This window comes from Odocoileus virginianus, chromosome 18 (genome assembly GCF_023699985.2).
Source record: "Odocoileus virginianus isolate 20LAN1187 ecotype Illinois chromosome 18, Ovbor_1.2, whole genome shotgun sequence".
Taxonomy (NCBI): Eukaryota; Metazoa; Chordata; class Mammalia; order Artiodactyla; family Cervidae; genus Odocoileus; species Odocoileus virginianus.
Window position 1 is genome coordinate 31,255,191 of NC_069691.1, and position 15,354 is coordinate 31,270,544.

A 15,354-nucleotide genomic window follows, 5' to 3' on the forward strand; every position below is an offset into this window, starting at 1 on the left:
GTTGCATACTATATCCCTCTCTTGAAGATTCCCAATGCACACATGCATCTTTGTGACTTTGGCAATGTGATGCATTATGCAGCACTCAAGCTAGTTAGTGAGTCATAATAACTTGATCACATCAAGATTTCCTAACACTATTTCTAATGGAAAGTCTATTGACCCTTCAGGACTGATGCACAATAGAAATGCTGCCATAGCAAAAACTTATTAGCAATCAAGACTCCGGGACAATTCTCACTGAACATGAGTCCTTCTTATTCTATGAACAGCCTTCTTTCTGCTCCTGATTGCATCCACCAGTCCCTCTAGCTTCATTGCAGAATGTTTTCACCCCTTGAAATATGCAGAATATTAATCTATTAATCCTAAACCAAACAAGAACACAAAGTTCACCGCATTTAGATTATTAACAAGAGTATGGATTTGTTCACTCTGTGAACATCTCAGAGTCCCTTTCTAAGCCATGAGGGGCCTTAGCTGGCCACCAAAGGCCTCTGGGATACTTCTGCAGTCAGTCGCTGCCCCCTGCATGAGCGCACAACAATAGTAATCACCACCACAGGTCCTGTTTGTCAAGGACTTTAAATAGATGCTCCCACATGTTTTACCTCATTTGTTCCTCTAAATAAATTGCAATACTGCCTCCAAATTACAGATGAGATAACTAAGATAACTAAAGACTTGACCTAGGTCAATGGCAAAGTCAAAGCCCAAACCCTGTTCTTTGGCTCCGAGTCCAGTGGTTTACTGTATATTATCTATCCCATTATCCCCAGTGTATTAGCCATGGAGTACACACTCATATTGAGACCTGTAATTTACATTTAAGCTCCTGGAGGAGTAAGTCTTCTTCCTTTCTTGTTGCTTTGATGGCCAAAGATTGGAGAAAACTATGGAGCTGAGTCTATGGCTTCTTTCCCCTTAGGCCAGTTCAGCACACTCATTAAGAGTAGGCAAGAAGAACTTTACTGCAGTGAGGAAAACCACAGATTTGAGAGTCATAATTTCTGTACCAAAATCTCACCTCCTTCTCTGATGAGCTGTATGAGCTTGGAAAAGTCACTTCCTATCTCCTTGCCTCAGTCTCCTCACCTGTAAATTCTGGATTATGATGGTACCTAACTTAACGGTTGTTGTGATGATTAAATGAAGAGCAATAAAGTAGAGCAGAAAGCTATAGTATAAATGACTATGATTTACTCTATATAGGCAGCTACGTTCCTGCTAGCTCTGGGAAGACAGATCATTATTCATAACATTGTTTCCTACTGGAAAAAAAAGTTCTTCTTGCTCCAAAAAGTATCTACTTACAATGAGTTTAGAGACAACTATATCCTCCAAAACCTATAAAGATAAGTGCTTAGTAACTTCTACTTGCTTTTCCCTCCACCCACTCTAGAGAAAACAACTTAATATATGTCGGATCAACTCAAAGTTATTTGGGGATTAACTCTCAGTGGACATATTTTGCATTATATTCCACTGACTCCAATCATTACAAGCTGAATTAGAAACATCTTCAGCATAGGTACCTGAAAACAGGTATCCAGCAGGAGTCTATTTTAAAAGTCTCAAGTAAAGTTCTAAATTCTGAGGTTCTGTAATAAACTTGAAGATTATTCAAAATCATAAATCATCTTCAAAAGCAGTGTCCTTGGTTACAATGAGGAACTGGGGCGGGGGGGGGGGGGGCAGTATGTAGAAACTTCCCTGGTGATCCAGTGGTTAAATGCTGTGCTCCCAATGCAGGGGGCATAGGTTTGACCCCTGGTTGGGGAACTAAGATTCTACATACTGCAAGATGTGGCCAAGGGAAAAAAGAGGTTTGTGGGTGAAGCAATATCAATCTAGCTCTATTTCTGTGTTCCCATGTGGAAGACCAATGGTCAGCATTAGATCAGTAGCAAGTCTGATCAATATATTTTTATGTTTATATGTTGAACTATTAAAAAGCAAGTGAAATCAAGTTATTAATATTTTTGAGTAGGATTTTCTAAAAAATTCTTGAGAATTGAATACATTTGTCTGAAACTGCAAGTAGGTAATATATTTTCTATAAAGATTATAATCCCAAGGAGCCATTTTTCTGAGGCAAGAGCATTTTAATGGGAAGTGGGCATCTGTTTTAATTTTAAAGTGTCATGATAGAATTTTCATGTCAGGGTCCAGTTCTTCCTTGCTCACACCTATTTCCCAGATGAGGCTTATACTGCGCACCTGGCCTATAGTAGCCACTCAATAAAAACCTGGACCAGATTTTTTTTAATACTACTGGCAACAGAGGTGCAATTCTGAGAACAGGTTTTGTCCAAGATGCAATTTTCTAACAATGACTACAGAGACCTCTGCTGGTAGATACTGGAACTACAATTCAGAATCAGAAAGGAAAAGCACAAGTGAAGAGATCAGAGGTGAATTTCTCAATTTTCTCGTCTTTCTTTGTCCATACTCTGTCATAAAAGCCCCGTAAGAAGCTGTCCTCATTATGGTGTGTGGTTTGATAGAGTCAATACTAAAACTAGAATAAATGAACAACTTTTCTCTGAGGTGAGTGGGAAGGGTATCAAACTTCGAAAGAAAGAAAACCCACCGTACGTGGAGAACTGGACTGTGATTTCTGGGACCATTTGATAGCTGTTATTCAAGGTGTACCTTAAAAAAAAAAATCTAGACTAGTGACCTGGTAAGTGAAATTACTATGGTCTGTTAATATGGTTAATCTTGAGGATTTGATACTCTGGATTTTCTGAGGGTCCTATATTTGACATAACTTCAAAGTATTACTTAATGCCTCCCCCAAGTCTGTTTTCCTCTTTCACACTGTCTTCACCTTACCCATGTTAGGTTTATTAACTTACAAAAGGAGTCGCTAGTAATTGCTTGGGTTTGGGGGGAAGAGAAGTTGTGTTGCTAAACTTTCCTGACTCCCTCATTCTCTAGATATTTTAGAAATTTAGATTTAGGAAACTGGGTCCTAACACAGTCCTAGAGTGACCTCCTGCTGCATGATATGTACATGAGCCTACAAGCCCAGTCCTGGACACCAGTGATTCGTCAAGACAGAAGCCTCTGTGGGTGTGAAAGGATATGCATTTGTAAATGCATGCATAAAATGAATGACCCAGCCCCAAACAACGAAACTTTCTAACACTCCCATATTCTGTGAGCATCAAGCAGAACTTCCCCGGTGGCTCAGTGGTAGAGAATCTGCCTGCCAATGCAGGAGACACAGGTTTGATCCCTGATCCAGGAAGACCCCTGGAGGAGAAAATGGAAATCCACTACAGTATTCTTGCCTGGAAATTCCACCGACAAAGGCGCCTGGAAAGGGCTACAGTCCATGGGGAAGCAAAAGAATCGAATACAACTTAGTGACTCAACAGCAACAATAGAAGTTTCTCTTTCCAAAATAAATTCTATGAGCTTGGGAAGTCATCTATCAATTTGTCCTCTTAGATTCTGTTTAAAAAAGAACATTTTACTTTCCTCATCAGACACATTCTGGACATTATATGCACGACTATTTAAAAAGCAAAAGAATCTACCTTTGAGGTGTGGCAGAGTTCCCTGTGGGATCCATGACTTGAAATTCCATGGTATCTGAATTTACTTCCAAAGATGGGTTTATGATGTAAAGAATGGTCTTACTATTTAAGTCCTTTTGGCTAAATTTCTCATGGATAAATTCACCTACAAAAAAGAAGTAAAGGATTTTCATCAGTAATCAAACAAAATATTAGATGAGAGCTGATACAATATTTATGGCTGTTTTATTTTTAAACTCCTCTTTTAAAATATTTAAAGTAAATCTTTTAAAGAAATTAATAAAATGTAACCATCTTAAAACTCAAAGTCAATGAACTTAAATTAGGCTTCAAAATTACTTTGTTTCAAACATTTTACCTTAAATATGAAAACAGAGAGTGAATAGGAAAATCTAGCAATAAAATCTAAAATTCTGTGCCATCCTGTGAATCACTATCTTCATAAAGTAGAAATAACATACAATTCAGAGAAAACTTACATCAAAAAACTGTTTTTAATGAACTTACGTCGCTCAGAAATTCATGATATAAGAAAATGAGTCACAAATATGAATTTGGTCCTGACAATGTATTCCTATGAATACCTTACAATCTTAGCTGTTGAAAAAAAAGTTATACAAAATAAACAGTTGTGTATCAGTATTTAGTTCTCCCACTCAAGATGAATTTAGGAAAACTCAGCTTTAAATCCTCTTTAGCATGGATACTGATTTATAAACTGCATCTATCAGTAAGGCTTGGGGAGTATTTACCAAATGGGCCTGAACTTAATTACAAATTACCCTCTAGATTGCCAACCACTGAGTATTTTAAAATGAGCAAGGATTAAGGAAGGGAGTACCTGTTATTGAATTCTCCAGATGCCCATGTTGGGGGCCTCGTAAAATCTTAAAGATGATCTGATTGTCATCAGTGTCGGGGTCTGATGCCTTCAACACGCGGGAAGTGATGTAAATCCCGTAACAACCATTTTTCAGGAGCCCTACTTGAGAAGGGGAATGCAAGTGTGTGATGCGGGGGGCCGCTTTGTCCAACTGGTCCACCTGAATGATCAATAATCACACACAACATTAAGCAAAGGCTTCTCATTCCCAAGCAACATGGGGGCTTAAATGGTACAATGACAAACTCTCCTGAATGTCAGATTCCTTATCTCCTCATTGGTTAACCTCTGTTAAAAGCTACCTCATTCACAATATCTTCAGCAAATATCATAGTGCCCAGAAGAGAGGTTAACTTCCTGTTGTAAGCTTTGACTCAACTTTCTTTACTTGCCCACTGTCTGATTCCTCCGTTAGACCTAAGCTCCCTGAGGTGGCACCGTGTCTTTTTTTCCCCTCAACTATTCCCTGCACCTGGCACAATGCCCAACCGTTACAGAAGCTCAGGAAATACTTGTTGGATGAATATATCAAAACTGACCCAGGAACTGTATTGCAAACTTAATATTAGTTCTACAAAAGCATTTCCCCCTTCTCCCAGTGCTTGGTGATTTACAGAAACAATGCTATAAAGGTCTACAAATATGCTGAACCTTTCTTTGTCATGTCTTGGTTTAAATAGCAAAAATATTGAGTAGCAATAAAAATACTTCAGTAAAAACAAGGTGGAAGGTGCTTAGCTATGGGTATTGAGCATTTGTTTTATTGATAGAACCAGGTAACTGAACAGGTAGACTCAATTTGTAAAGGCTGTGATGGGCAATTACTCATGAGTAAAAGAGGTACATAAGTCAGACACTACCAAGGACCTCACTTGCATATGGTATGGAATCATTAGAAATAGAAATGACTCTTACTGGTTACAGAGGGAACATTTTTGGAAGAATTAGCATAATTCGTCACTGATACCACGAATGAGATACAAGAACACAATCCTTGTTCCCTTCATTTCTAATCACGCAAATCTTAACTTTAATCCCAAATGAAACTATTATAATTCTAGCAAAGTAAACAATGAGTGTCCACAATAAGACCATATATTTTTTGTGTGTTTATATAATAAACTGCCAGTCAGCTATTGATAAGAAAAAGAGATAGGATAAACTAGTAACAAAAAAAGTCCCACAACTCAGTGTTAACCAATAAAAAATAAAAACCAGAAAGCTTCAGGATACCATTTTTGTTCAAAACAAATACATAAATATGTTCACACAGACATAGACAAAATTTTGGGAGCATGTGTACGAACATGTTCATTTGTCTTCAGATGGGAAAAATAATTTCTTTGAGTATTTCTATATGGAATTTTTTAATGGTGAAATATTTTTCTGTTAAGTTGGCAATCTGCTTTTTTAAATAAAAAAGTAATCACACCTCACATTGTTAAATGTTTGAAGAAATAGACATTTTTATATTTTGTTGGAAGGAAAGCAAATTAGTGAAAACCTTTTGGAGATAAATTTGACATACATGTATATTAATAATATGCATATACTGTGATTCAAAATTTCTACTTTTTCAGTATACCCTGCAAAAATAGATATGTAGACAAAGAATATATATATGAATATTAATTAAAATATAATTTGTAATAGCAATTAATAAAAAATTCCATAAAACTTGGAAGTCCTACAGGGGAGTTGTAAACTATCTCTGCCTGAGATTGAGTGCCATGCAGCCTTTGTCAATTATGTTATCAAGGAAGATTTAATGACATATGGAAATTTTTATGAGTGGAAAGAAGTAATATGCTTAATAGTACATAGAGTATCATCTCTTTTTCATTTCAGTAAAAGATTGCAAGCAAGCCACTGATGACAGTGGGATAATGAAGAATTACTTTCTAGACCTTTTCTGTAGTTTATGAATTTTTTAACAACAATTATTTTGTAAGCTGAAATAGCAACGCACAGTTTCAAAAGGTTACAGTCATTCTCCATCCCTAAAAGAGTGAGGATAGCACCCTCAGAGCTGTGAGGTGGGGAGGCAGTTATCATGGCCTTTTGGGGAAGAAGCTCCAGGGTGACTAGGAGGAAGTACAGTCAATGGCAAGAGAAGAAAAATAAAGATATTTTAAGACATGTGAGTAATCCTTAAAGTTGGTAAATACTTGAGTGTGCGGGTTTATTTATTTATTTATTTATTTTCCTTAAGAATAGAAGTATTATAAAAGGAATAAATGCCTGCAGTAATCCTTTGCTTTTAAAAAGGTTAATATTTACACTTTGGTCTTTGGGTCCCCTGCTGTGTCTTTGGTCCTCTGTGTTAAAATCCATCCTAAATTTCTAGTTTCTTCTTCAAAAGCAGGTCTTTTGACTCAGGATACCAGAAGCATTTTAAAATATTAGCGTACAGACATTTTTTTTAAAAAAGGCTACATCCTTACAACCATTTCTGTTGGATTTACTAAAACTTACGTCACACTTGCCTAAACCATAGGAAGCAGCGACACTGGTCCTCTGTCCCTCACCCCCACCCCCATCTCCTTCTAAGAAAGATTACAGAAATCATTGCACCGAGATTGCAGAATCTTGGTCAGCAACACAGGAAAACCATGACTCAAAATGATACATGTGCCCCATGTTCATAGCAGCACTATTCACAATTGCCAAGACACGGAAGCAACCTAAATGTCCATCGATAGATAAATGGATAAAGAAGATGTGGTACACAATAGAATACTACTCAGTCATAAAAATGAATGAAATAATGCCATTTGCAGCAACACGGGTGGACCTGGAAATCATACTAAGTGAAGTAAGTTAGAAAGAGAAAGACAAATATCATGTACATGTATCATTCTGTGTGGTATCTAAAGATCACACAAATGAACCTATCTATGGAACAGAAACAGAATCACAGACATAGAGAATGGACTGGTGGAGAAGGGGTTGGGGGAGGGATGCAGTGGGAGGTTGGGATTAGCACGTGTAAGCTCTAATATATATTAATAGAATGGATAAACAACAAAGACCTACTATATAGTATAGAGAACTATATTCAATATCCTACAATAAATCATAATGGGAAAGAATACCTTAAGAAAGAAGGAATGTAAATATATGTACAGCGGAATCATTTTACTGTAAGTAACACATTGTAAATATTCAATTAAAACAAAGATGCAGAATCTTAGACAGACAGACATGATTTCCTACAAAATGAATGTCAGATTGGTGCCTGTTGGTGTCAATAAAAGACAACTGTATTTTGTGTTTAAGTCCTGTAGCTTTGCCCTAAGTTACTCAGTTTGGGAACATAAGTGGTATACTTATGTTTAGGAGATTCAGTTCAGTTCAGTCACTCAGTCGTGTCTGACTCTTTGCAACCCCATGGAATGCAGCAAGCCAGGCCTCCCTGTCCATCACCAACTCCCAGAGCCTACTCAAACTCATGTCCATTGAGTCAGTGATGCCATCCAACCATCTCATCCTCTGTTGTCCCCTTCTCCTCCCGCCTTCAATCTTTCCCCAAATCGGGGTCTTTTCCAATGAGTCAGTTCTTCACATCAGGTGGCCAAAATATCAGAGTTTCAGCTTCAGCATCAGTCCTTCCAATGAACACTCAGGACTGATCTCCTTTAGGATGGACTGGTTGGATCTCCTTGCAGTCCAAGGGACTCTCAAGAGTCTTCTCCAACACCACAGTTCAAAAGCATCAATTCTTCGGCGCTCAGCTTTCTTTATGGTCCAACTCTCACATCCATACATGACTACTGGAAAAACCACAGCTTTGATTAGCAGACATTTGTTGGCAAAGTAATGTCTCTCCTTTTTAATATCCTGTCTAGGTTAATAGCTATTCTTTCAAAGAGCAAGTGTCTTCTAATTTCATGGCTACAGTCACCATCTGCAGTGATTTTGGAGCACCGCCACCAAAAAAAGTCTCTCACTGCTTCCATTGTTTCCCCACCTATTTGCCATGAAGTGATGGGACCAGATGCCATGATCTTAGTTTTCTATATGTTGAGTTTTAAGCCAACTTTTTCACTCTCCTCTTTCACTTTCATCAGGAGGCTCTTTAGTTCTTCTTCACTTTCTGCCATAAGGGTGGTGTCATCTGCATATCTGAGGTTATTGATATTTCTCCTGACAATCTTGATTCCAGCTTGTGCTTCCTCCAGCCCAGCATTTCTCATGATGTACTCTGCATATAAGTTAAATAAGCAGGGTGACAATATACAGCCTTGATGTACTCCTTTCCCAATTTGGAACCAGTTTGTTTTTCCATGTCCAGTTATAACTGCTGCTTCCTGACCTGCATACAGGTTTCTCAGGAGGCAGGTATTCCCATCTCTTTCACACAGTTTATTATGATCTACACAGTCAAAGGCTTTGGTATAGTCAATAAAGCAGAAGTAGATGTTTTTCTGAAACTCTCTTGCTTTTTTGATGATCCAGAGGATGTTGGCAATTTGATCTCCAGTTCCTCTGCCTTTTCTAAATCCTGCTTGAACATCTGGAAGTTCACAGTTCACGTACTGTTGCTTTTTTGATGATCCAGAGGATGTTGGCAATTTGATCTCCAGTTCCTCTGCCTTTTCTAAATCCTGCTTGAACATCTGGAAGTTCACAGTTCACGTACTGTTGAAGCCTGGCTTGGAGAATTTTGAGCATTACTTTACTAGCGTGTGAGATGAGTGCAACTGTGTGGTAGTTTGAGCATTCTTTGGCATTGCCTTTCTTTGGGATTGGAATGAAATCTGACCTTTTCCAGTCCTGTGGCCACTGCTGAGTTTTCCAAATTTGCTGGCATATTGAGTGCAGCACTTTCACAGCATCAGCTTTTAGGATTTGAAATAGCTCAACTGGAATTCTATCACCTCCACTAGCTTTGTTCATAGTGATGCTTCCTAAGGTCCACTTGACTTCACATTCCAGGATGTCTGGCTCCAGGTGAGTGATCACACCACTCTGATTATCTGGGTCATGATGATCTTTTTTGTATAGTTCTGTGTATTCTTGCCACCTCTTCTTAATATCTTCTGCATCTGTTAGGTCCATACCATTTCTGTCCTTTATTGTGCCCATCTTTGCATGAAATGTTCCCTTGGTATCTCTAATTTTCTTGAAGAGATCTCTAGTCTTTCTCATTCTATTGTTTTCCTTTATTTCTTTGCATTGATCACTGAGGAAGGCTTTCTTATCTCTCCTTGCTATTCTTTGGAACTCTGCATTCAAATGGGTGTATCTTTCCTTTTCTCCTTTGCCTTTTGTGTCTTTTCTGTTCTCAGCTATTTATAAGGCCTCCTCAGATAACAATTTTGCCTTGTCACATTTGTTTATCTTGGGGATGGTCTTGATCACTGCTTCCTATACAATGTCACAAACCTCTGTCGTAGTTCTTCAGGCACTCTATCAGATCTAGTCCCTTGAATCTATTTGTCACTTCCACTGTATAATCATAAGGGATTTGATTTAGGTTATAACTAAATCAAACAGTCTAGTGGTTTTCCCTACTTTCTTCAATTTAAGTGTGAATTCAGCAATAAGGAGTGCATGATCTGAGCCACAGTCAGCTCCCAGTCTTGTTTTTGCTGACTGTATAGAGTTTCTCCAACTTTGGCTGCAAAGAATATAATCAATCTGATTTCGGTATTGACCATTTGGCCTAACTCATCACTCAGTGGTGGTCAATGTCATATTTTCTTGCCAGAAAGAGCTCTTAAAAGCAAGAGACTGAGGAGGTCACCTCTACAGCATTACAGATGGGTCAGTCAATTCCTGAAATATTTGACTTCTCTGCTCAGAGACATCAGGAAGTTCAGAGGAGTTATGGGAGAAAGTTTGAGGCTTTCCTTCTGAGGTTTTTTTATTTGTTTGTTTTGTTTACACTAAAGGCAAGGAAAACCTTGTACTTTTGATGAAAAACTTTTGCAACATATATTCAAATTTCCCTATCAGTTAACTCTACAACTTCAAGAGATAAGGCTCTTGCGATAACTACACTCTAGAAGATAGTTTTGCTGCTGGGAGAAACCTGTTTGAAGTTATGGGACTCTCTTCAAACTCTAACCCCTTTTCCCTCCTTGTTCTGGAGCGTAGATAGGAACTCTTACACTGGCATTCAGAATTGATAACTCCTACAAAGTTGTAACCAAATAGAAGTGAAGTGAAGTGTAGTGAAGTCACTCAGTCATTTCTGATTTTTTGCGACCCCATGAACTGTAGCCTACCAGACTCCTCCATCCATGGGATTTTCCAGGCAACAGTACTGGAGTGGGTTGCTATTTCCTTCTCCAGATAGACTGGAACATTATTCCAGATTGGGCAGTACTATGACATTTCTCTACATAGGATGGGGGTGGGGGTAGTCAGGAGTCAAGAAAAATATTAACTGACTGAAGAGTGGGAGGGAATTAACAACAATTAAAACATGTAATAAAAAAAATTAACTTTACTATGCACAAGGTATTTCTTACATACTCTACCAATAATATCAACACCTTCTCTCTTCTCCCAGTATATCATAATCTCATTCCACTTTCTGGACCTCCTCATAGTCAAAGATTCATCTTGTATCCACTCCATGTTATTATAACTCCCCACTTTCATCCTCAGATCTCACCTTAGATAGAGACTGTGATGGTTACTTCTACATGCCAATTTAGCCAGAATGTTTGGTCAAGCTAGATGTTCCTATGAAGGTATTTTTTTAGATGTGATGAGTATTTCAATCAATAAAGCAGATTACCCTCAATAATGTGGGTGGGCCTCATCCATTCATTTAAAGGCCTTAAAAAAAAAAGACTGAAGTCTCTTGAAGAGGAAGGAATTCTGCCTCCAGACTGCCTTTGGACTCAAGACTGTAATATCAACTCCTTCCGAAATCTTCAGGCTGCTGGCCTGCCTTGTAGGTTTTGGAATGTGTCAGACCCCACAATTGCATGAGCCAATTCCTGAACAGAAATCAATCTTTCTCTCTTCCTCTCTCTCTTATCATTTATATGCATATAAATTATATAATCCTATTGATTGTTTCTCTGGAGATCCCTGACTAATACAGAGATGAAAGAGCAAGAGAAAATTATTATTATTTTATATAATCAGAATGTATTCTGCATTAAGACAGATTTATATCTTTTATGCTGTTGGTGGAAGTGTGTAGAACAGGGTGAACTGTATCCAAGGAGAGTGGATTCAAGGATTTGAGAGCCAGAATCTACTTGATGTGTTTTGACTAAAAAAAGAAAAACACATTATGCCCTCCAAGAATCATCGTAACAGTCAACATAACTGTGGCAGCACAGTACCACAGAAAGGACACAGCACTGGGGATGAGGAAGACTGGAGCTCTTTATGTGTGTTTGACCAAATTGTTTAATTTTTGAACTTCTGAACATCTATAAAATGGAGACAATAAAACTCAGTTCATTGGATTTTTATGAAAATTAAATGAGATTTATATAAAGCAGGTCTGACCTACAGTTAACACTTTAAAATTGAAGCTTCTATAATTATTTTTCTCATCAATACATGGCTAGTACTGATGCAGCTCCATAAGTTTTTGGGTGTTTAATTGAAAACCATTAAAATTACAGTTAACCATTAACATGCTCTTGGACTGCAGGGAGATCAAACCACTCAATCCTAAAGGAAATCAACCCTGACTATTCACTGGAAGGACAGATGCTGAAGCTGAAGCTCTATACTTTGGTCACCTGATGCAAAGAGCCAACTCACTGGAAAAGACCGTGATGCTGCGAAAGACTGAGGGCAAGAGGAGATGGGGAAGGCAGAAGATGAGATGGTTAGATAACATCATTGACTCAATGGACATGAATTTGAGCAAACTTTGGGAGACAGTGGAGAACAGAGGAGCCTGGCACGCTGCAGTCCATGGGGTCACAAAGAGTCGGACAAGACTTAGCAGTTGAACAACAATGCCAGTAGATAACATAGGCCAATAAGCATCATTATAGTAGTATAGTTAGATACTATAAAAGCAATTATGAGACCAAATACCTAACACACTTCAGGCAACATGTTAGTACCTTTGATACCTTATCTTATGTAATTCTCCACAATGCTGTAAGGCATGTTTTTTGAAGAACAAAACATAGAATTAGAAGAGTTAAAGAACTCTTTTAAGTTCACACAGCTTTGAAAATACTGAAAGCAGAAATTCCAACCTAGGTGTCTGTCTCCAAATGTATTTTGGTCCTTTGTGCATTACCACTGACTCCAAAGGTCAGTCATTACCTTGTACATAGGCAGCACATCTGTTTTGTATTCATATTAACATGTCTGGCACCTTGCTTAGTGCCTGGCATGCTATAGACACACATTATACATTTGAATGAAAGAAGGAAGGAAATAGGAAACAGTTCTCCTGGAAGTCATGTTCTCCTATTTCTGGTCATGAACTGTGTATTTGTTATACTTGCCTGGATGGTGAATGATACAGGTTCTTGCCACACTCTCCCATCCACAAGAAAGCCATTGTTTGTCCCATCTGAGGCCATAAAAGTGAAGTGGTCAGTCCGAGAATCCCCTCCCAAGTGCCGATAGGCCACATGCCCGCTGTCCACGTCCAGCTGAGTGAAATTGTGTGGGATCAGCGCCATCCCCCGCATGTAGAGCTGGCCATGCCGTGGTAGCTGGGCCAGAAGAAAGGTGAGCTTCTCAGCTGGAGTGTCAGGGTCGGTCAGCTGCAGGAGGTCAGGGGAGAGCAGGCCCGTGGCCCCTTCAACCAGTCTCAACCCCTTGTTCCTGGTCACCACGGGTAAGGCTGTGTCCACAGTCTCCAGTGTGATCTCAAAAACCCCAGGCTTGGTCTGAAGTCCATTGCTGACGATGAATCTGGCAAAGAGAGGCAAGGCAGCCTTCAACATGGATGCTTGTGTCACCATCTATTGGAATGAAATGATAACAATACACACCTTTACTCAAGGACATGTTGTGTTGGGATGTGAAGGAAAGCTCAAGAGCAGATCTTTCAGGAGGACACCATTCTGTCCATTAAACCAGTCACTAGACAACGCGTACATGGACCATTCTAACCCCCCAAGTATTGCTCAGCAGCATGGATGGTGGACTCCTGGGATGGGGCAGGTTAACTGTGCCAATGATCTTTCTCAGGCTTGTCAATACTTAGTGCCATTACTTGCCCCAAATAGGAATTCCATAGACCAGACTCTTTTGCAATTGTATTTTCTTTGTGAGATTTTAATAGGCTCAGTTCTTAAGGCTGATCATGGGAAGCCCATCCAATAAAGTACTGAGTAGGCTGAATTTGGCTAATTCACTCAATTCATATATTTTTCTGTTTGTTTTCACCTTTGCCCATGACAAGATATGGGGGAGTTATGTTAGACAAAGATTATTCCCCTGCTTTAAAGAAAAGAAAACTAGAGTGGAAAGATTCAGAAACATGGCAGATCATAAGGCAGGGAGGAGACAGAACTGGGATGGACACCCAGGTCCTCTGACGCCACACCTTCTGTTCTTGCAGTTTTTGTGATTGCTGGTTTAACAATCCACTAAGAAAGAGTTGTGGTACCTAAGTGTCACTGCAGACCTAGAAGAGAAAACTGAAATGATGCAAATCCAAGCTGAGCAAGATGTTTCTTACACTTGAAGCTCAGTGATACCACAGCGTGCTTCTGATTACATTGATCTCTTAATCACATTCCACCCACACCAACAATCTCAAAATTAAACTAACCAAAATCACCCTTAGAACATTTTATTTTTTTTTTTTATTTTTTTTTTTCACCCTTAGAACATTTTAATGTGTAATTTATATACAAAGGACAGTGGAGACTATAATGAAATTAAGCCAACAAAATCTGCTATTGAAACTCCAACAAGTTAGGAAATCACTAACCTCAAATGGAATTGACACATTCACTATTGGCCAAAGAAACATACTTCAAAACAATCATGGAATTGTGTCTATTTGTTTTTTTCCACGTACCAGTTCTGAAATAGTCATGGAGGATAGAAACATGTTCCACGGATGTAAAAATCTCCTAAAACAGTGCAGTGCATATAACACTGAATGATAAAAGAATTTTCTTTGGAGGTTCTTTTTTAAAATTAGAGAAGATATGGGTTTATATTTATTTTATTAATTTGACAAATGTGACTACCAAGTTTTTTATTCTCTACAAAAGATATCTTATCTTTCAGGGATAGAAGGTTGATGCTTTGCTGTTGAACATGAAGGAATATGAAACCAGGTTGTGTGGGCGTGATGAGTCTGCCAGCCTGCCTGAGGCAAAGGACTCAGGGACAAGAGCAGCTGGACCAGAAGTTACAGGGAGATGAGTTTGGCAGATACAGATTTTGCTTTGAAGGCTAGGCTAACATTTTTGAGCTTTCTAATTATCAAGCTGGTAAGACTGCCTACCAGGAAAATAGGATGCGATGCATGGAAAAGGAATCCTTGTCCAAAAAGTTAAAACTGCTAAGTGAAATACTCCAAATAAAACACATTTTTGGACATTTCACATACCTTGACTTGTAAAGAATGCGACCTGTTTTTTTTTCCCCCACAGCTGAAACAAGAATATGGAATCAACTTTAGAATTGTAGATGGAACAAAATCATAGTTTCCTTAAAACAAAACAATATGTTTGGATAAATATACTCTAAACAAATAGGTAATTTCATTGCTGGATCATGGAGTGTTTGCAAAATCCATTATTGTTTAAAAAGAAAAAAAATCACACCTGAGGAAAAATATTTGTGTATGCTCTTCACCTTTTAAGTTATTAAACACCTTGACAATATCAAAGATCAGGTGATACACATTTTTAGGTCCAAAAATCATGGTCTGTTTCTCAGGGGATGCTTTTCATGGAATGATGCCCATATTCCATTGTTTTCTGGTTAACTTTGTTATGTTTTCTCCCTGTAGTC

General features: G+C 38.5%; 1 protein-coding gene across 3 annotated transcripts in view; it reads right to left on the reverse strand.

The window, feature by feature from the left end:
• Window positions 1–15,354, reverse strand: part of FREM1 (FRAS1 related extracellular matrix 1) — a 171,909-nt gene that overhangs the window by 32,395 nt on the left and 124,160 nt on the right. Inside the window, exons 25-27 of one of the 3 annotated variants that reach the window (XM_070480527.1) lie at window positions 12,876–13,290; window positions 4,390–4,591; window positions 3,549–3,693 (exon numbers count right to left, since the gene is read on the reverse strand). In XM_070480527.1, the coding sequence (XP_070336628.1) occupies window positions 3,549–3,693; window positions 4,390–4,591; window positions 12,876–13,290 (762 nt within the window). Of the gene's footprint in view, window positions 1–3,548; window positions 3,694–4,389; window positions 4,592–12,875; window positions 13,341–15,354 lie in introns of those variants that run through there. The other 2 variants (XM_020886867.2, XM_070480528.1) reach the window with 2 other exon arrangements.